Genomic DNA, 19,949 nt, shown 5'->3' on the forward strand with positions numbered 1-19,949 from the left:
CCTCCCTCCTCCACAAAGGCATCCCTAAGCACATCTGAACCTGCAGTCTGGGTCACTCATTAGGCGTTAGCAGAGACTACTGGCCTTTCTTGGTTACTTTTGTGATCAGAGGCAGGAGCTGCAGTTGGCTGTGGTTGGGAGCATGACCTGAGGAGCCAGACGCAGGCTCAGGTCTCTGTGCCCTCACTCATCCTCTGTGCATCAACTCTTAGTGGCTTCATTTTCCTCATCTGTAAAATGGGAATGATGATAACAATAGGAGCTAAATGCTTTATTGTGAGGACTGAGTAAGCCTAAGGGCAGATGACAGTCCTGACTTCTCTTTGGGAAACCTGCTGTTTAGGGAGAGGATTTGACCTGAAGACAGAAGGTGCTGGCTTGGCCTGCCCTATCCTCCCAGTTCATTTCATGGGTCCTGAGTATCTGAAGCAAAGAGCTTGGGGCCAAGGAGGTGGGACAGGTATCTGATGGGTCCCCCTTGCTCATTGCACAGATGCTCATACCACACCTGACTCGAGCATCCAAAATTAAATGTAGCTCAGACTTGAGGCCTCCCCTCTGATCCAGGCCTCCAGGGGCTGCTTGCTGGCCCCCAGCCCAGCTGCCCAAAGGCAGCCCCCTTGGGGCATGGCAGCCCCAAAGGAGCCCGCCGGCCTGCAGCCACACAGGCAGCCGTGGTTTCCTAAGTCCTCTGCATTCCCTTGGGTGCCCACCACTACAGTGGGGAGCCAGGGAAAGGAGGAAGTCACTAGGAGCTTCTCTCCTCCTCTGGATGTAGGAGGTGGCCTCAGAGCTCTCTCTGCAGCACAGCCCATTGAAGCCTCAGCCTGGGGACACCCTCCCTGGTCAGAGAGAAGGAGGGGTGTCCATCAGCTAATTCTACACAGGCCCTCAAGGGATCTGGGTGGATATGGTGCATCTGAGCCCCCAGAGAAATGCAGAAGTGGAATGGTTTGTCAACAGACAAGAACCATGTTCAACGGGGCCACTCAGAACAGAACCTGGCCCTTCAGACCAAGGGCAGCTTGGTGGGGCTGCCCACTTTGTGCCACTGTTCCCACAGCCTGGTACACTGTTCTCCACATCCTCCCATGCTGGATCCTTCTCCTCTTCTGGGTCTCTGCTCAAATGATACTTCCTCAAGGAAGCCTTCCCTGTTGACCCTGGGTAAAGCGCTTCCCTCCTCTCCTCCCTTACAGCTCTGTGGTAGATAGCTGGATGAGAGATGGAGAGAAGCGAGGAGATTGATTAGTGGCTTTAGGTTGTTTCCTGTCATTTGCTTTTCTTCAACTTTTTCTTTTGAGATACTTATTTCAGCTACGGTTGTAAGAGATGACACAGAGACATCTCATGTACCCTTTATGCAGTTTTCTCCAATGGTAACATCTTGCAAAACCATATTACAATATCAACCAGGATATGAACACTGATAGAATCAATACACAGAGCATTTCCATCACCACAAGTATCTCTCTTGTTGCCCTTTTATAGCCACACCCACTTCCCTCCCACCACCACCACCACCTCCTTAGTCCCTGGAAACCCTCATCTATTCTCCATTTCTGTAACTTTATTATCTCAAGAATGTTATAGAAATGGAATCATGCAATATCTAACCCATTGGGATTGGCTTTTTTCACTCAGCGTAACTCCCTGGAGATTCATCAAGGCTGTTGCACATATTGAGAATTGATTCCTTTTTATTGCTGAATAGTATTCCATGGCATGGACGTACCACAATGTTTAGCCACACACCTTTGAAGGATGTCTAGGTTATTTCCAGTTACTCACTATCATGCATAAAGTAGCCATGAACATTTGTGTGTGAGTTTTTTGTGGACATAAGATTTCATTTCTCTGGGGTATATGCTCAATAATTCAATTGCTGGGTCATATGGCAGTTGCATATTTAGTTTTTTAAGATCTGCCAAATCATTTTCTAGAATAGCTGTACCATTCTACCTTCCCACCAGCAATATATGAGTGATCCTTTTCTCCACATCCTCACCAGCATTTGGTGTTGTCAGTATTTTTTTATTTTAGCCACTATCCTATGTATGTAGTGATATCTTATGATAGTTTTAATTTGAATTTCCCTAATCACTCATGATATTGAACATCTTTTCAGATAAGATGGCTTATCTGCATCTGTATACTCTGTTTGGTGAATCTTGCTGTACATTTTTATCACAGTTGTTATATCCCTCTAAGCCCTGTTAGAGCAAAGGCCTTCTTGATTTGTTCTCTGTGCATCCCCAGAGTCCAGTACAGAGCCTGGCATGGGGAGACTACCCAACAATATTTAGAGAATGAATGCATGGACTGCCAGGGTCTCTGGCCCTTTTAAAGATGAGAAGGTAGGAAAGCAGTGAGGCCTTAGCTCTGGGAAGCCTCCTGAGCACCTGGCCTGTGAAATTGCTTAGGGAAGACCTGGGCTGCCCCATGGTAGAGGAGAAGGTGAGGGCAGGGGAGGGGCACCCAGCATCCTCCATGCCTGCCACCTCCCCAGTGCCTCCAGGTCACACTCACACTTTATGAGCCGGCACTTCTCACTCCTCCCCTCCCACTGCCTCTGCCTTCCCAGGGCAGAAACATCCAGAAGATAAATGCGTAAGGATCTCCAGAGCTCTTCCCACTGGGGCGTGGGGCTTTAGGATTTGTTTTCCTTTTTGTTTTCTCCCCACTTTATTTGTACCAAGATAAGGGCCAGGGCTTTGCTAGGATTTATCTAGATGGGCCATGTTGAAGCTTTGCTGTAAGTGGAAGAGCCCTGTCAAGCTTGTCCGACCCACCTTATTTTATTGTTGTTGTTGTTCTGTTTTGTTGTTTTGTTTTAGGCTTTTAGCAGCCTGAAGCCATGGTTTTCAGTTTCTGTCTCTAGTGATAAGCGGAAAAGAGGGATGAGGAAGGGGCTTTACTGGCGCAATCAGAAACAGAAACTAACAACCCACGAATGTTTTCTCTCCTTGGATGCCCCTACCTTCCCTGGCAGATGCCGCATTTTGTCCCGGTTGACTATGTTCACCTAGGCTGTGAGCTGTGCTTCCTAAAGGAAGGGATGCCAGTTGTCCTCTGTCATGCCCTGCTTTCTCCTGGTGGCTGCCACTGGCCATACTTTACATATAACATATATAATGATAAGGTGTCTCAGAAGATGCTTCTTACCACAGGGGTTGATATTTTCATGAGGCTAACAGAATATAGACATGAAAAATTAACTAACAATGTACTAGAATTTATATTTAGATTGCATTATATTTATATTGAATATTGCATTTATATTTGTATTGAATTTAAATATAGGTGAAATCTCTCTCAGATATACACATATAGGAAGTTAGTGTTTTTTTTAAAAAAAGATCAAGATTTACAAATGGAAGGAAACTTCAACTACAATGAACGAGTAAGGTCAGGAAGCAAAACATACCACAGAGCCCCCATTCACTTGCTGAAAATGGGCCACGAAATTTGTTTTAAGCTTCCTAGTAGCCAGTGCAAAGTGTAAGTCTGTTACAGAGTCAGAGGATTTGTGAGACAAATCAGAGCATCTTCTCAGCAGAAGCACTGAGGTCCTTGCCCCACAGAGGTGGGTCCTGTTCCTGTAGCCAAGGCAACAGCTGGGTTCATGTGGCTTTTCATCCTGCAGTTGTATTCTGCAACTGCATGTTGGCAAAGTGGAAATCAGTAAAACCAAGCCTGAGAGAAGCCTTGCAGCCTTTAGTGAGTAGCTGACACCAGCTGCCCAGTGAGAAGCCTAACTCCAAGAGTCTTAGGGGTCCAGAGAAAAGCCCCAGCCTGTAAGCCAGGCTGTGAATTGCAGGTGAGATTTGGCAAAGCTGAGAGGTAGGAGGACTGGCCTCGCAGTGGAAAGGGAGCCCTTATGCCAAGAAAGTGGCTCAGAGTCCTAGAGCTGAGACCCCTCCTGGGGCCACACTCACTAACCCAGTCTTCTCTGTGTGTCTCTGCAGGGCTCTGGCTGAGAACATGGCCAATGACATTGATGAGCTCATTGGCATTCCCTTCCCCAACCACAGCAGTGAGGTCCTGTGCAGCCTCAATGAGCAGCGGCATGATGGCCTGCTGTGTGACGTGCTCCTGGTGGTGCAGGAGCAGGAGTATCGGACCCACCGCTCTGTCCTGGCTGCCTGCAGCAAGTACTTCAAGAAGCTCTTCACAGCTGGCACCCTAGCCAGCCAGCCCTACGTCTACGAGATCGACTTTGTCCAGCCTGAGGCTCTGGCCGCTATCCTGGAGTTCGCCTACACCTCCACACTCACCATCACTGCTGGCAACGTCAAGCACATCCTCAATGCAGCCAGGATGCTGGAGATCCAGTGCATTGTGAACGTGTGCCTGGAGATCATGGAGCCTGGGGGGGACGGAGGGGAGGAGGACGACAAGGAGGATGACGATGATGACGAAGATGATGATGATGAGGAGGACGAAGAGGAGGAGGAGGAGGAGGAAGAGGAGGATGACGATGATGACACGGAGGACTTTGCTGACCAAGAAAACTTGCCTGACCCCCAGGACATCAGCTGCCACCAAAGCCCTTCCAAGACGGACCATCTCACAGAGAAGGCCTATTCAGACACCCCCAGGGACTTCCCTGACTCCTTTCAGGCTGGCAGTCCTGGCCATCTGGGGGTGATCCGGGACTTTTCCATCGAATCTCTGCTGAGGGAGAACCTGTACCCCAAGGCCAACATCCCCGACAGGAGACCCTCCTTGTCTCCATTCGCCCCAGACTTCTTCCCACACCTCTGGCCAGGGGACTTCGGTGCCTTTGCCCAGCTGCCTGAGCAGCCCATGGACAGTGGGCCACTGGATCTGGTCATCAAGAATCGGAAGATCAAGGAGGAGGAGAAGGACGAGCTGCCCCCACCCCCACCGCCACCCTTCCCTAATGACTTCTTCAAGGACATGTTCCCTGACCTGCCGGGGGGCCCTCTGGGACCCATCAAGGCGGAGAACGACTACGGTGCCTATCTCAACTTCCTGAGTGCCACCCACCTGGGAGGCCTCTTCCCACCCTGGCCCCTGGTGGAAGAGCGCAAGCTGAAGCCCAAGGCCTCTCAGCAGTGCCCCATCTGCCACAAAGTCATCATGGGGGCCGGGAAGCTGCCACGGCACATGAGGACCCATACCGGGGAGAAGCCATACATGTGCACCATCTGCGAGGTCCGCTTCACCAGGTGCGCATGGCAGCCCTCGGGTGCGGGGGACGGGGCCAGAGGCCATGGGGACAGCAGAGTTGGGCAGGGAGGCTGGGGATGGAGACAGAGACCCAGATAGATCCCAGACACATGCAGGCTTGCGGCTAGCAGGGGTGCTAGGCATCACCTGGTGCTGTGACTTTCAAACCCTTTTTAGGGGCTGCAGTATTTTCTCAGATACAATATTAGGTGGAAGCCCATGACATAGAGCAGGTAAGAGCGGGCTGTTCTGGCTGGGAGGGAAGTGGGGCACCTCAAGCACCTTGGTTGCTTGGCTTCCTCTTCTCCTTCCAGTGGTAAACTGGTGGAACCCAGTTTGAATGGATGGCACTCCCCGGATGGAGTGCCGCCCCTTCGTTTGATTTGGAGAAGCAGCCACTCACCTTTATTAAGCCTGCTCTGCATGCCAGGGGCCATCCTAGGCACCTTAAATACACTCTTGCCACAGCCAGGCCCTGGAAAGATGGGGAGACATGGTTGGCTTTGTTTACGACACATCTCCCAGTGGCTAGCTGACCTGTGCAGCTGGAAAATAGCAGAGCTGGGACTGGAATCCCAGTCTCTGTGTAACAGCAAAGTCTGTGACCAGTAGACTGCAGAGATGCCTGTAGGTTCTTTCAGTCATTTTTGGGTCAGACCTAAAGGCTGGGCCTCTTTTTATGTTCTCCTCTTTGCCTTTCCATTTGAGGAAGGGGGGCAACTTTATGCTGTTATAAAACTTGAAATTTGAAATCAATACATTATAAACCTTTCATCTTTCATAGACTCCGTCCCTTTCAGCAAACGTATGTTATATGCCTACTCTGTACAGCAATTTTTGCAGTCAAAACTGATTGGCGGGTTGATGTGGGGTCAGATCTGCCCGCTGCCAGCTTTAGATAGGCCTCACTTTTGGAAAAGATGGCCCGTTGGTGCTATCTGTGGTTATCTGTTGGCTATCTGTGGTTCCTGGTGCGAGGCTGATCTTCTCAGCCATGTCCACAGGTAGGGAGGGCTCTGGTGGGTGGCCTGGCGTCAGGGTTTGGTCGTTTCGGTGTATCCTATGTGTACAGAGCCTGGCGATGCCTGCCCTGGGACCATGACTTACTAGACTAGGTCCCTTCCCCACACTGCCACTGTCCCTCTCAAAGAACTCACCTTGAGAGCCCCACACTTACGCCAGTGGCGCTGCTGTCCCACTTCCTCTTGGAGATGTGTCTTTGGGAATTGCTGACAGCTCATTCTTTTGATTTTCCTCAGTGGGCCCAAAGCTTTGGCCTGAGGACACAGTGCAAGGTTGTGAATGAGACTGGATATCAAATCAGGGACCATGGTTTTCCAGGAAAAAAAAAAAAAAAAAGATGAGTCCTCTAAAGTCATGAGACTATTTCCAAGGTGGCCTTGGGGTCCTGCTCACAGCTGCTTCTGTGAGGGGAACCCCAGACAGCATCTGTCCCAGATGCTTCCAGTGACAGTGGAGGGAGAATCTGCAGGAGCAAAGGGGCAGGGCCTCACAGACCCAAGATGTGTCCCCTTGCCCTTAGCAGTGAGCTAAGCCAGCCACCCAGCAATGCTGACGGCAGGATTCTCTGCTCCTGTTACTCCCCAGAGCAGAAGGACCTAAAGTTCCTGAGATTCTCCTCCTCTTGGATGTCCCTCAGTGACAGCCCTGTCACCCCAATGCCACCACGGGTAATGCTGCCCCCTGCCTCCTCCTGAATTCACCTTAGCCCCACAGAACCAGGCAGAACACCTGAACAGGGCTTGGCAAAAGCACAGGAATGACCAAGGGAGATAAGCCAGCACACCATGTGAAAGCCAGATTCAAGTACAGCTCACCCATCTTCACAGGGGGCCTGACTTCAGCCCGAGAGTCCCAGCCCCTGCATATGACTTTAAGGATGCCAGGAAGCTCTTCACAGGCCAGATCAGGAAAGCTAGCCATGTTATCAGCCTGGAGTGCTCTGTCCTGCCAACACAGGCTCCACCTCCCTCACTGCCCATGCCTGTCCCCTTGGCAGATGGCTAACAGGAGCACCTCTCCCTTCAGGGGAGACCAAGGCTAGTGACTCCAATTCCAAAAGGATCTGTGTCTCAGGACATCGCATGGTGGCCCCGCTGGCACCCTGAGCCCCCATCTCCCTTCCTTCCCCACTCCCTTTTCTCTGGGCCTTCCCCACGCACAGCCTTCTGTGAAGTCCACGCCAGGTCTGGACAGTCTGTGCACCCTGTTTTAAGGGAAGGTTTTAACCTTGCATAGTCCCTGCAGACAGACTTCTCACCCTCTGAACCCTGGGACATTCTCTGGGAGTGGGGCCTCCTGGCTTGGGGAGCAGTGCTGTGTTGTATAGGAGGGTGACATTCCAGGTTCCTCCCTCCCAGCACATTCCTGATGGTCACTTGGGGTGGCCTCTCTGTCTGCAGTCCCCACTCCTGGCCAGATAGGCAGTGGGGCAGCTCTGGTCATCCAGCCATCTGGCCTTGGGTTACTCCTGCTCCAGAATGACGGCCATCTGGCCCCAGGCCTGTCTCCAGCTGAAGCCGCTGCATTCCAGCCCCCCAGCACCCCCGCCGCTTGTTCCCACCGGGCTCTGACTCTCCCGAAAAAGATCAGACAAGCTCTTGGGTCCCTGTCTTCCCAGGAGGAGAGAAACCCCGAGCTGGGGGCAGGCGGGGTGGAGGAGATGGCTCCAGCCTGCCTCACTTCAGAGCCTTTATTGCTCACTGTGGGCTGTGGCTGTCCTGGTGGAACACTCCCCACTCTCCTCCCCCTCACATTCTTCAGAATCACTGGGCCTTTGCTTCTCACCTCATCTCTGGAACTGCCCGGCAAGGATTCTTTTCCGTGCTTGAAGAGCCCCAAGAGTGGTCTGTTCAGGTTGAGGTTTTCCTGTAACTCCCCCCGCGGCCAGGGCTCCCTGCACCCTTCCCACCGGGACCTGCTTTTAGGCTGAATTCCCTGATGCGATTCCTAACACCTGCCCCTTCCACCAGGAGGCTCTTCAGCAGCCACTTAAAGCAGCGATGGCTGCCTCATTGATGTAGAATTCCCAGACTCCCTTCCAGGGCCACGCCACTTCCTGAGACTGGGCCCTGTCGTGTCCCTCTTGTCCCCACAGCAAGGACCCAGACACGCTGCCCTCAAGTCCTCCCATCAGACATGATTTCTCCTTCTGGAACCTGAGTCTTTCCTTCATCACAGCTGAGCTTCTCCCCTCCTTGATGCTGGGGAGAGCTCGGGGTCCTGTGACACCGCCCCCGCCGCCCCGCCACGTGGGGTGCTGGAGAGGCCTGCTCTTGCCCTGCGTGGTAGCCCTTCAGCCCAGGCTCTGAGTCAAAGCCTCCCAGATGCCAACTCCCAGAATGTCCACACCCCACGGGGATGTACTCCTAATGACCTCAGCAGCCACAACCAAGGTGGAGGACATGGGAATCCTTCCAGCAGAGCCCCTCCACCCCTAAGACCCTGCCTGCTGCTGTCATTCTGTGGGTCTAGAGAGGAGGGACAGAGGCTGCACCACAATGGTATTGTCTGTTCTTTGGTGTCAGGAACCTCACCTCTGAGGCAGCTCTAGATTTCAGCCAGTGCCACCAGGTGTCCCACCACTGATCTGTTGCAAATATGAAATCTCCCTAGGCAGGGCCTCAAAGACATCAACAAAACTATTTCTTCGGCCCCACACTGTCCCTTCCTAGCTCTTGTCACCCCATAACCACTTGGGCTCCCTCTGCCTATGCACTCCCTCTGTTTAGTTCAAAGACACCGTTTTCCTCCTGGGAAAGGCTCGTGCCTGTGCTGGCCAGAGAGGCAGCTCCTCCTGTCCCTTTCAGGTCTGACTTGGGACATAGAAACAGCTCCAGGTCATAGGGCAGAGGCAGTCTGGACCAAGATTACCTCAGATCCTCTTCGTCAGGGGTCCTTTCCCTTCTCTTCCCAGAAAGTCTGGAAGCCAGGAGCCAAAGGTTAGGATGGCAGGGTTCAGCCAGAGGTGATGCCTAGGACGGGCCTAGAAGAACAGGGAGCATGTGATCTCAGGAAGATAAAGCATTTGTTCTTCATGCATAGGGACACTGCTGTGCTTGGTGGGTATTTTCCCTGCCCATGGACATCCCAGGTGGCCCCCCACACACCTTTTTGCCCCATCTGCAGCCATCACTGCCAACTGGGCCTGGCCCTGGGCCCTGTGAAAGCCTCTGCATCTTCCGCCTCTTAATTCCCACCACATGGGTCCTTGATTGCAGACCATAGAGACTCCTGCCTCCCCCAGCCCTTCTGTTAGGAGCTCCCAGAGAGCATGGCTGGCGGGTCTATCTCCTGGAGCCCCTGCATCCTCTCACAGCCTGGCTCCCAGAGGTGCCCCAGCCATGCCTGATGGGGACAGTAGTGGAGGCGAGAAACTGCAAAATGAGAATAGACTGGCCCAAAGACTGCAGAGGTCCCATGGAGGGCACACCGTCCTGGGCGGGGATGGACGACCTCTGCACCGCAGTCACTCTCTGACAAGGCATGCTTTCTGGTTCCCGCTGAACCCCGAAGGCTGCACCTTTTAGTCTCCACCCGCCTCCTCCTGTGCCAGCCGAATGCTGACCACCCCTGTGCCCCCACAGCTGCCTGCTCTCCAGACGAGCCAGCAGCCTAGCTTTTGTTTTCCCTCTGTTTGTAGTCCTCCCACTCCTGGCAGCTCTGGGAACCCTATTAAGATAATGTAATGGCATTAGCAGTGGTAGCAGGAAGAGTGTGTCTCAAACCATCGGGTTACAAGAAGTCCGGGTGGAGGCTGCTGGGAAAGCATTATCCTGATTGGGAGCCTTTCTGGAGGCCACAGACCTCAGGCCAAGGCCCCGCAGCCCTTTTCTTTGATTCTGGGAATGAGCTCATGAGGATTCACACGACTTTCCCGACGATGAGCTCTCCAGGCTGGAAGCGGGCGTGTTGACCAAGGCTTGGGTGCATATGTCCTTGGCTGTCCCTGATGCAGAGAGATGGAATGAGATGGCAGACAAGGGGACCAGGGCCAGAGGGGAGAATGTCGGATTTGTAGTCAGGGAATTCTGAAATTGGCCGCTCTTGTCAGTCACCAAACATGCAGTGAGCCTCCCCTCTATCTACATTCATTGTTGTGTGTTGTGCAGAGTATGAAAGAGCATCCCACAGGTTCTCATCAAAGCAGGTACCAGAACCCTCCATGCCACATGCAGGGAGGAGTGCTGGGAGGAGGAGAGCTGGAAGGAGGCGGCTGGGAGGAAGGAGCACCCTGGCTCTGGGCTTGACCTTCTGGGAGGGCCCTAAGGATGGAACATCAGTGTCCAAGCACAAGACATGCACACACGGGGAAGGAGCCAGGCTTTACCAGGCACCCACCCAGTAATGTGGTGGACTGTGCACTGGGGAACCAGCAGTCCAGTTCATACCTGCAGGTGTTCAAAGATGCAGGGATGCCCAGAGTGTGGGACAGTATACCATGGGGGGCAGGCAGGAAGCTGGCAGAGGAGGTGGCAGTGAGCTTGTAAAGACCCCAGAAAGCCATGCTGAGGGGTAAGTGAGCACACAGGCCATTGGACAAGGGGGCCTTGGGAAATTTTAAGTGGAACCACCAGACCTCCATTGCTACAGAGAAGTAACTAAGAGCTCAGTTCCTGAGATTCCAGCTAGAACATATTCCAGCTTAAATTCACGCTGCTTCCACAGGTAGATTGAATATGTGAAGGGGCAAGGAAGCCAGCCAGCCAAACAGACTCCAGAAAGAGATTTGGTAGAAGCCCATTACCCAGATGCAAACACTCATGGAGCACTTAGAGGCCCCAAGGATGCAGCCCAACCCCCATTTCAGAGATCAGGAAACTGAGGCCCAGACCAGGGAAGGGAACTGGTCCAGTTCTTGGAGCGTACCTGGCACCACCTCCAGCTCCAATGCACATGTCTTAGTATCCACAGGAAAGGTCAGTGTAAAGAAGGAGGCTGTGTGGCCCTAGGACACCATTCCCTCTTTGGTCCTTGCTTTCCTTATCTTGGAAGTTATTAGATCAGTGTTTTCAAGGTCCTGAGACATGTATTGCTAATAGTGTAGCTTACTGGGCCCACTGACTCAGACCATGAATCAGAATGTGGTAAAGTGTGCCTGGTAAACTAGATGATCCTCTGGAGTTTTTTCCAGAACTGGCTTCTCATGAGCTTTGCCTACTCTTCCCGCCCCTTGCCCCCATTCCCACAAATGTCTCCGTTAGGGAAAGCTCCTGCCCAGGGCTGAGTTCCTCCCACTGGCATACCCTAGTCTTCTGGCCACAGCAGCAGAAAGCTGGCTAGCTACTGGTACCCTCTCTTGATTGTTCTGGTCTGCCCTTTCTGCAGCAGTCCTTGTAGGACTCAGGTTGGGAGTCCCAGGTGTGAAAATCCATCCTTCCTCATCCCCAGAATAGCTTACAAACAAACCACAGCCAGGTAGCCCCTCAGGTTCCTTTGCCCCTCACCAGCTGGATACCTTTGGGAAGCTCTTAACTTCTTTGAGCCTCCTTTCTGCCTGTGTCCAAGTGAGGAAAGTACACCAAATGTGTTGAATCTAGCTCACGCAAACCCAGATTCCCTCCATCTGCCCTGGACAATGGGAGGTGATGTCTGGTCCTAGGTTTAGCTCTGCACAAAGAGGTTAAATAACTTGCCTAAAGCCACCCAAAAAGTTGGTGGTGGGTCTGGAGCTACAACAGGGACTCCCAGACTCCTGGAGGGGCCCTATCTCTACACCATACCTTGCCTCTGAATAATGAACTCCCAGGGTCAATGAAGTCATGTATTTACCTGCCCAAAGCAGGTGTTCAATAAAAGGATATTGTAGGCACCTTCTCAGCACTTCTTACACAAAATGGGACTTACTTTAGATACACTAATGAGAAGTTTGGGAGACATTTGAAGATTTACCACTTATATTGTCTATTGTTTGAGAGTGACCGAAGGGTTCGTACTACTAATTATGTGTAATAGTGACTTAAAAAAAACCTACCTGGCCAGGCACAGTGGCTCACGCCTGTAATCCCAGCACTTTGGGAGGCTGAGGCAGGCGGATCACGAGGTCAGGAGATCAAGACCATCCTGGCTAACACAGTGAAACCCTGTCTCTGTTAAAAATACAAAAAAAAATTAGCCAGGCGTGGTGGTGGGTGCCTATAGTCCCAGCTACTTGGGGGGCTGAGGAAGGAGAATGGCATGAACCTAGGATGCAGAGCTTGCAATGAGCTAAGATTGCACTACTACACTCAAGCCAGCCTGGGTGACAGAACGAGACTCCGTCTCAAAAAAACAAAAACCTACCTCAGCCGGGCATGGTGGCTCATGCCTGTAATCCCAGCACTTTGGGAGGCCGAGGTGGTCAGATCACAAGGTCAGGAGTTTGAGACCAGCCTGACCCGTTTCTACTTTAAAAAGTAGAAACAAAACTTAGCCGGGCATGGTGATGCGTGCCTATAATCCCAGTTATTCAAGAGGCTGAGGCAGGAGAATCATTTGAACCTGAGAAGCAGAGGTTGTGGTGAGCCGAGATCGTGCCACTGCACTCCAGCCTGGGTGACAGAGCGAGACTCTGTCTCAAAAAAATAAAAATAAAAATAAAAAAACCTACCTCCTAGGCTGTGGTGAGGAGTAATAAGATGATGCATTTACAGCCCGCTTAGCTGATTCTGAGCTGAGCCCTCTGCTAGGCCTGGTGAGGGAGCCCAACCAACCACCTAGCATCAGTGTTTCCGCCAGAGCCTGGGGGAATTTGTGGAGGCCCAAGACATACCCCTCAGGACTGGGAAGTTACATCACTCCAGGGATACAGGCACCTGACACTTCCATTTTCACCGTCACAGTGCTGTGGTGAGAAAAGAGGCCTTGACTCCCGGGCCTGCCATGACCCTCTGGGTGAGCTTGGCAAGTTCCCCAGCTGGGCCTGTTTGCCCACCTACATAGTGGAGGCTTTGCCTGGACCAGTGGTTCTCAGTATGGGGTCCGCGGACCACCACCACCACCAGCATGTGGCACCTGGTTAGAAATGCAAATCCTTTGTCCCTCTCCCCCATCCCAGACCTACTGATCAGAATCTCTAGGAGTAGGGCCCAGCACTGTTTTATTGAGTCCTGATTATGGTTCAAATGCATCCTTAAGTTTGATACCCACTGGCCTAAATGGTCTCTGAGGTCCCTTCCTCCTCAAAAATCCAATCATCTAGGTGAAATCTGGGTTACAGAGACCACAGCATGCTGGTAGGGGGTGGGATATCACAGCAGAGTACCATGTAGCCTAGGGGTGGCTGGTGGGTTTGAGAAGAGGCAGGAGCAGTGGGATGTGGAAGGGAGGAGGGTGACCCCACTTCCCTTCCCCCATGCCAGGGGCTCTCCAGCTTTCCTGTGAGCACAGGTGGGAGGACGGTCTATCCTCTCTGACCCTCCTCCCACAGTGCCTGCCAGTGTTCACGGGAATGTCCTTTTCTCTCCTGCTCTGCCCCTGGAGAACCATTTTGAAAATGAGAGCTGGTGAGACCTCTAGTGGCCAGGGGACACCAGGAGCCTAGGACCTGCACCTGATGTCGTGGGATTATGTGAAACAGGGTTTAAATCTGGCCATCTTAGGGAGGACACCTGGACTCCACATCTGCTCTAACCTCAGAGCAGAGTCTGAAATTATAGGCAGATGCTCCACACAAGCCACACCTTCAGGGAGGAGGTAGGAGACTAGACACAGAGCTTCCTGGCCCGTATGGCCCCATTGGGGAAGGCTGCGAATTATCCCAAGAGGAATTCTTGCAGCCCAGCTGCCTGTACCTCAGCCAGCTTAAGCTGGTTTACCCAATGCTCAGTCTTTATGAAAACAACCCCCTGATGTCAGTTTTCCTGTCAAGGCCACCAGGAGGTATGTGGAATCTAGCTCACACAGGATCCGGTTCTTTCCATCAGCCCTGGACAATGAGAATTGATGTCTGGCACCAGGTTCAGCTCTGGGCAGTGAGGTTAAGTAACTTGCCTGAGGTCACCACCAAGTTGGTGGTGGGTCTGCAGCTGGCGCAGAGGCTCCCAGACCCCCAAAAGTCACAGGCGCCCCACCCTACACCATACCTTACCTGTGAATAATACCACTTAAACCCCGAAAAGTTTTGCCCTAGATTAGGCTGCATTCTTCTCGCACCTGGCTCTTTTGTAAACCCTGAAATTGTCTACAGACAAAGAGGAGAGCCCAAGGCTTAGGATAAGAAACCACCATGCAGGAGGTTTGAACAAGGTGTGCCCAAGCTTCTATAGCCTCCCAGATTAGTGCCAAACACAGACAGATCTCAACAGCCCGGGGGCTGGGATGGGACCAGGGACTTTGGGCCAAAGCATATAGATGAACTGGAGGGAAAGCATATGGTTGCCTGGAGAGAGTGGGTGTGAGATTAAAGTGCAATCCAGTATCAGCAGAAGTCGCCGCACTATCCGAGGACTAAGGTCAGAACCCTGACTTCTGGCGAAGTGTCTTCCCAGTAGGTGAGATAAACCCCTAATAGAGTGGGAGTTTCATGACTCTGAGCTCGGATATAAAAGGAGTTTAGGGGAGTGGGACTTTCCAGACGCTGCTTTTTCCACATCCCTTTAATCCAGGTGAGTAACCATACCTGTCTAAGGTGGGGCAGCAGTTGAGGGTAGATCTAGCATGGGACCTATTTCTGGGGTTTGACTCCATGGCAGTAGGGAGCCTTGGCTGGTTCTGGAGGAAAGGGGAGCAGAAGGTTAGGAATGGCTCCTGGTGTTCCCTGCGGAACTGACCGCCAGTCTCTGCATTGCAGGCAGGACAAGCTGAAAATCCACATGCGGAAGCACACGGGGGAGCGGCCCTACCTGTGCATCCACTGCAACGCCAAGTTTGTGCACAACTACGACCTCAAGAACCACATGCGCATCCACACGGGAGTGCGGCCCTACCAGTGCGAGTTCTGCTACAAGAGCTTCACGCGCTCCGACCACCTGCACCGCCACATCAAGCGCCAGAGCTGCCGCATGGCGCGGCCCCGACGCGGCCGCAAGCCCGCTGCGTGGAGGGCCGCCAGCCTGCTCTTCGGGCCGGGTGGCCCGGCCCCCGACAAGGCGGCCTTCGTGATGCCTCCGGCTCTGGGCGAAGTGGGCGGCCACCTGGGCGGCGCAGCCGTATGCCTCCCGGGCCCCAGCCCCGCCAAGCACTTCCTGGCAGCGCCCAAGGGCGCCCTGAGCCTGCAGGAGCTGGAGCGGCAGTTCGAGGAGACGCAGATGAAGCTGTTCGGGCGCGCGCAGCTGGAGGCTGAGAGGAACGCGGGGGGCCTCCTGGCCTTCGCGCTGGCCGAGAACGTGGCAGCCGCGCGGCCCTACTTCCCACTGCCCGACCCGTGGGCCGCGGGCCTGGCCGGCCTCCCTGGGCTCGCCGGCCTCAACCACGTGGCCTCCATGTCCGAAGCCAACAACTAGGCTGGTCACTGTCGACTCCAGCCCACCAGCCCTCCAGTCCTTCTCCCTCCAGGCCCGCTCTTCCCCACCCCATGGATCTGAACTTTTCATTTTAAAAACACAAAGGGAAAATGGAAAAAAAATAATAATACTATCAGTGATGGCATTTTCCCAGGCTCCTAAAGCAGCTGCCTCCTTTTGCTGTTCTGAGACGGGCATCTCTTCCCAAAAGACCAGGAGCCCGGGCCTCCCTCCCTGGCTGTCTCTCTGGCTCTCATGTAGAAATTTGCACCGGCCCAAGCCACACAGAACTGGATGCCCAGGGGCACTTAGGAGCTGGGTGAGTTACGAGGGGTCAGGGGGTGGTTGGCCTGGGGCCCAGCCAGATGGAGCAGGAGGAGGTAGGGGCTGGGCATGCACCTTGGTTAAGCCCCACCCCCTGTGGCAGAGTTTCTGCCAACACTCCTCTGAGGGCTCATTTTCCAGTCTCCAGTGGCCCCGGGGTCTTTTTGAGAACTACCCACCTGCCACATAGAAAGAAATGCTCTGTTGGCAGGGAGGCCCCCTGGAACCAGTCAGGAATCAGGCTCTGGGAGGCCAGGGCCGTTTTTCCCCTTACCTGTCCTGTGACCTTGACAGGTCAGCCCTCTGTAGCTCAGTGTCACCCGGCTATAGAAGGGGCTGGTAACTTAGGTTTCCTCCCTCCACCTCTAAACACATACACACCTATCCCCCCAGAGAATCCCAGAGAAGGTAGGAGCTTTGTACTCCCCAAGTCCATGGGGAAACAGTTTATCTTTCTGGACTTAGTTTTATTACATCCAGCTCTATATTAGCATATTAGCATAGGTGAGAAATATGGCCAGACTAGACAGAGATCGGGGGTCAGGGGAGCTTCCGAACTTCACCAAAGCCCACAGGCAGGTCTGCGAACTCCGAATGCTACCTTACCTTCCCTGCAGGCCGCTGTTCGTGTCTGGACCCCTGGTGGCACTATTTAGTGTCTACCCCATCTCCAATGCCCCTTCCAAGGCTGTGCAGTGTCTTGGGGCTCTCAGGGCCAACATCGAAGAGATGGGGGCCACCTCTTAACACCTGGCAACTGTTTCCCCTCACCCTGATTCCTGAAAACAGACAAAATACATACGTGGTTTTCTAGGGTTTATCTGTTTGCTTTTTGAGTTGTGGGTTCCTCAGGGCCTTGGCATTGCTAGCGATGGTCCCGTTTGCTGTGTGAGAACCCCCTTCAACCCCTTCCTCCTCCCTCTGGGGGTGAAGTGGGAGTATTTGGCTCCCTTTTTTAACAAAAGGGCTCAGTGCAGAGAAGTGGAGGCCTCTGAGGTTTGAAGGGCTCTGTGAGTTAGAGCTGTCACATGTTCTCCTGGTTCTTGAGTTTTCAGCAGGTCCTGAAAAGGAAGGCTCTGCTGGCCCCGTGCCTTCCTGAGCTTCTCTCCCCTTCCCTCCCCTCTCTTTTCTTGCCGAGTTTGCTTTGGTTTCTTAGCAGCCCAGAGAGGAGGAGGGTTCATCCCCAGGGAGGGCCCAGGGCTGGAGTCCCCAATCTCTGTGCTGTGGGCACAAAGAGACTTCAGCTCTTCCCGTCGCCTTGGCTTTTTCCTGAGCAAACACACAACAAACAAAAAGGCCAGAGAAGAGCACAGACTCTGTCCCTCTCACAGCTCTCCGGAAGAGACCCCCTGATTCTTCGCACCACCGGATGCCACTCCAGCCAGCAGGATTGCTACACACACCCTCTGTTCTCAGAAGTCATCTGCCTGGGCAGCCACCTCTCAGATTCCTGTAGCCGCCTCTCAGATTCCTGTCTTCATTTCAGACACTTGCCCCAGAAGCATGCCCATGTCCACCAGCCAATGTGCCCGTGTCCCCCCCATCAGCCAAGCGATTGGGGCCGAACCAGACTTTAAAAGAGAGGAAAAAAAAAAAAAAAAAAGGAAACATGAATAAATTGGAATCCAGTGGTGTTGGGGCTTTTGTTTTTATTTTGTAAAGGTGATGACTTCTTATAAACTCAGTTTTTCAGATGACTGGTTAACTCTTTCTGTTTTTTCTTGGCTGCAGTTTGGAGTTGTACATTGTAAAATATCCAAAGATGTTGAGTACTGTATGATCAAGAACTTGAAGCAAATGGGTTGTCGGGGGAGGGGTGGTTGTGTTTTTGTTTTGCTTCAATTTTTTTTTTTTTTTTTTTTTTTTGATGTTTCGATTTCCCTGTCTGTGGGAGAACTTTGGAATTTTTTCTATTTATAACTCTTTTTTTATGTGATTGCTCTATGTAAAATGACACTCAGCAAAGTTTGCCTTAGTGATTCAAGGGACAATCTTCCATAACTTCGGTCGCACGCCACATCCCGCCGAGAAAAACTCGCAGCTAATTTTCTGGCCTATTTATTAAACAGTATTAATTGACTTGATTAAATTATATTGAGAGTCGCACTTCTGTGAGATGTGACTTCTGAAAGTTCACAGGACAGCAACAAGCCAGTCTTAAGGTTTTTGACTGTTGGGTGTCATAAACTTAAAATAATGTCAAAGACACCTTTACAAAGAAAAACAAAACCTTTGACCCTTATTTAATATTTTAAAGGACAGTGTTTTGAGTAAAAGTGAGCTATGCTTGCTTAATTTGCCTGGTAAGATTGAATCCCCCTTCCAGTTGCCATTTCAGTTATCCAGGGGTGTTTCATGGTCGGGAGGGCAGAACTCAATTCTCGGTAGTCTCTTACATTCCAGCTTTGTAAGGCATGGTTGGATCTTAAGCTTTGCGGCATCGGTGGGCCTGAGTGTGAGGTGTGCGTGTATGTGCGTGTGTTCACACACGTGTGCAGCTGCACCCCAGGGTGTGTGAGCAAGGGAAGTCCTACCGGTTCCCTAGCCTGACACCCGGAGTGGGCTCCGGCTGTCCCTACTGCTCTCTGGGCCTTCTTCCTCTCACTTCCCGGCACTGGCGTTGGGCTTCTCCTCCCTTCTTCACCTGAGCCTCTTTCCCAAAGAACATTAGATCCTAAAAGAACCTAAGGTAAAGGAATATACTTCTGTCATTGAATGGAGTCAGCGCTACTTACAACCCACAGCCCAGACTCTTGGTAACATTGTTCTTCCAATTGTATCTCTGGATAACCAAGGGTCAACCCGGAGCCTCTTTTCTATTTTTGATTCCTTTCTTGCCATAGTAGGCAACTTCTATGCAGCGTTTCTTGGTACAGAGAAAAGAACAGATCTGAGTTTCAAATCTGGACTCCTCCAAGCTGTGTGTCTTCAGTCTAATCACCCCTCCACTCTGGTCCTCACTTCCCTCACCTCTAGTAATAAAGGAAATGGAGTAATCAGAGCTTCTCGAAGTTCTCCACCTAAACAGCCCTCAGCAGAGGGGGGCCAGCTGGTTGGCAAATTAGGGGCAGAACACTAAAGAAATAGCCCAAAGGAACCTATCTGTAGTGTAAACCTCTGAAGTCTCCTGTTTTGGCTTTGAAATTCATGTTTCTGCATTATATTACATAACATATACGCATCTGTCTTAATATAAAAATATCGTTTTGATCAACTTGCCAGTTAAGTGACTTGCCTTTTCCCCAGAATCTTCTAGTGAAGTCAAAGTGTTTCTTGGCCACCCTACAGCTTTGGGAGGCCCCCAGCCTATGGCTGAGGGCTCAGGGTAAGCATAGCCCAGTGCAAGAAATGCAAGGCCAGCTGCTCGTCAAGATTCTGCTCAGCTCGGCCATTCTAGGATCATGTGGTCCTCATTCTGGGGGTCAGTGTCCACTGAGTGACATAGGTGGACACTGGAGAAGATGGAGAAGGGGTAGGGAACTGGGCCCAGTGGGCCCTGACCCTTGGGTGCTCCTGATCTCCTGTGAGTAAAATCTCCTTCTAGCCCTGGCCAGGTGGGAATTCTATGGAGCCTGGCCATGTGTGACCTGCCCCCTGGGGTTCCAAGGTGCTAAGGGAGCTCCTGATAGCAAAGGAGCCTTCAGTGGAGGGAAGAGGAGTGAAGGAAGTAGAATGAGGCCTCCGAGGACAGGCCAAAGAAACACGCGCAGCTTACCTGGAGAAGAAGGCTTAAGGGACACATTCAAACAGGCCTTGGAACTTCTACAGGTGTGTTGGGGAGGGGAAGCTTTCTCCAAAAATTTAGCCAACCCGAGTCAATAGGAGAGAGAGTCCAGGAGGCAACTGGGTGCCCAAAAAAAGGAGAGAACTCCCTAACATCTGGAGTTGTCCTAAAGAGGAACAAGGTCCCTCGTGAAGGAGTGAGCTCTCAGTCAGCACAAGAGTTCAGCACTGCCTCTTAAGAATGCTGGAGACCGGGCGCAGTGG

General features: G+C 52.3%; 1 protein-coding gene across 3 annotated transcripts in view; it reads left to right on the plus strand.

The window, feature by feature from the left end:
* ZBTB7C (zinc finger and BTB domain containing 7C) overlaps positions 1-18,257 on the plus strand; it is a 382,043-nt gene extending 363,786 nt beyond the window's left edge. For all 3 annotated transcript variants that reach the window (XM_025365135.1, XM_025365137.1, XM_025365136.1), the window contains 2 exons: positions 3,969-5,195; positions 14,987-18,257. In XM_025365135.1, coding sequence (XP_025220920.1) covers positions 3,985-5,195; positions 14,987-15,638 — 1,863 coding nt within the window. In that variant the 5' untranslated portion in view covers positions 3,969-3,984 and the 3' untranslated portion in view covers positions 15,639-18,257. The remainder of the gene's footprint in view (positions 1-3,968; positions 5,196-14,986) is intronic.
* Positions 18,258-19,949: the final 1,692 nt, after the last annotated feature.

This window comes from Theropithecus gelada, chromosome 18 (assembly GCF_003255815.1).
Source record: "Theropithecus gelada isolate Dixy chromosome 18, Tgel_1.0, whole genome shotgun sequence".
Classification (NCBI taxonomy): Eukaryota; Metazoa; Chordata; class Mammalia; order Primates; family Cercopithecidae; genus Theropithecus; species Theropithecus gelada.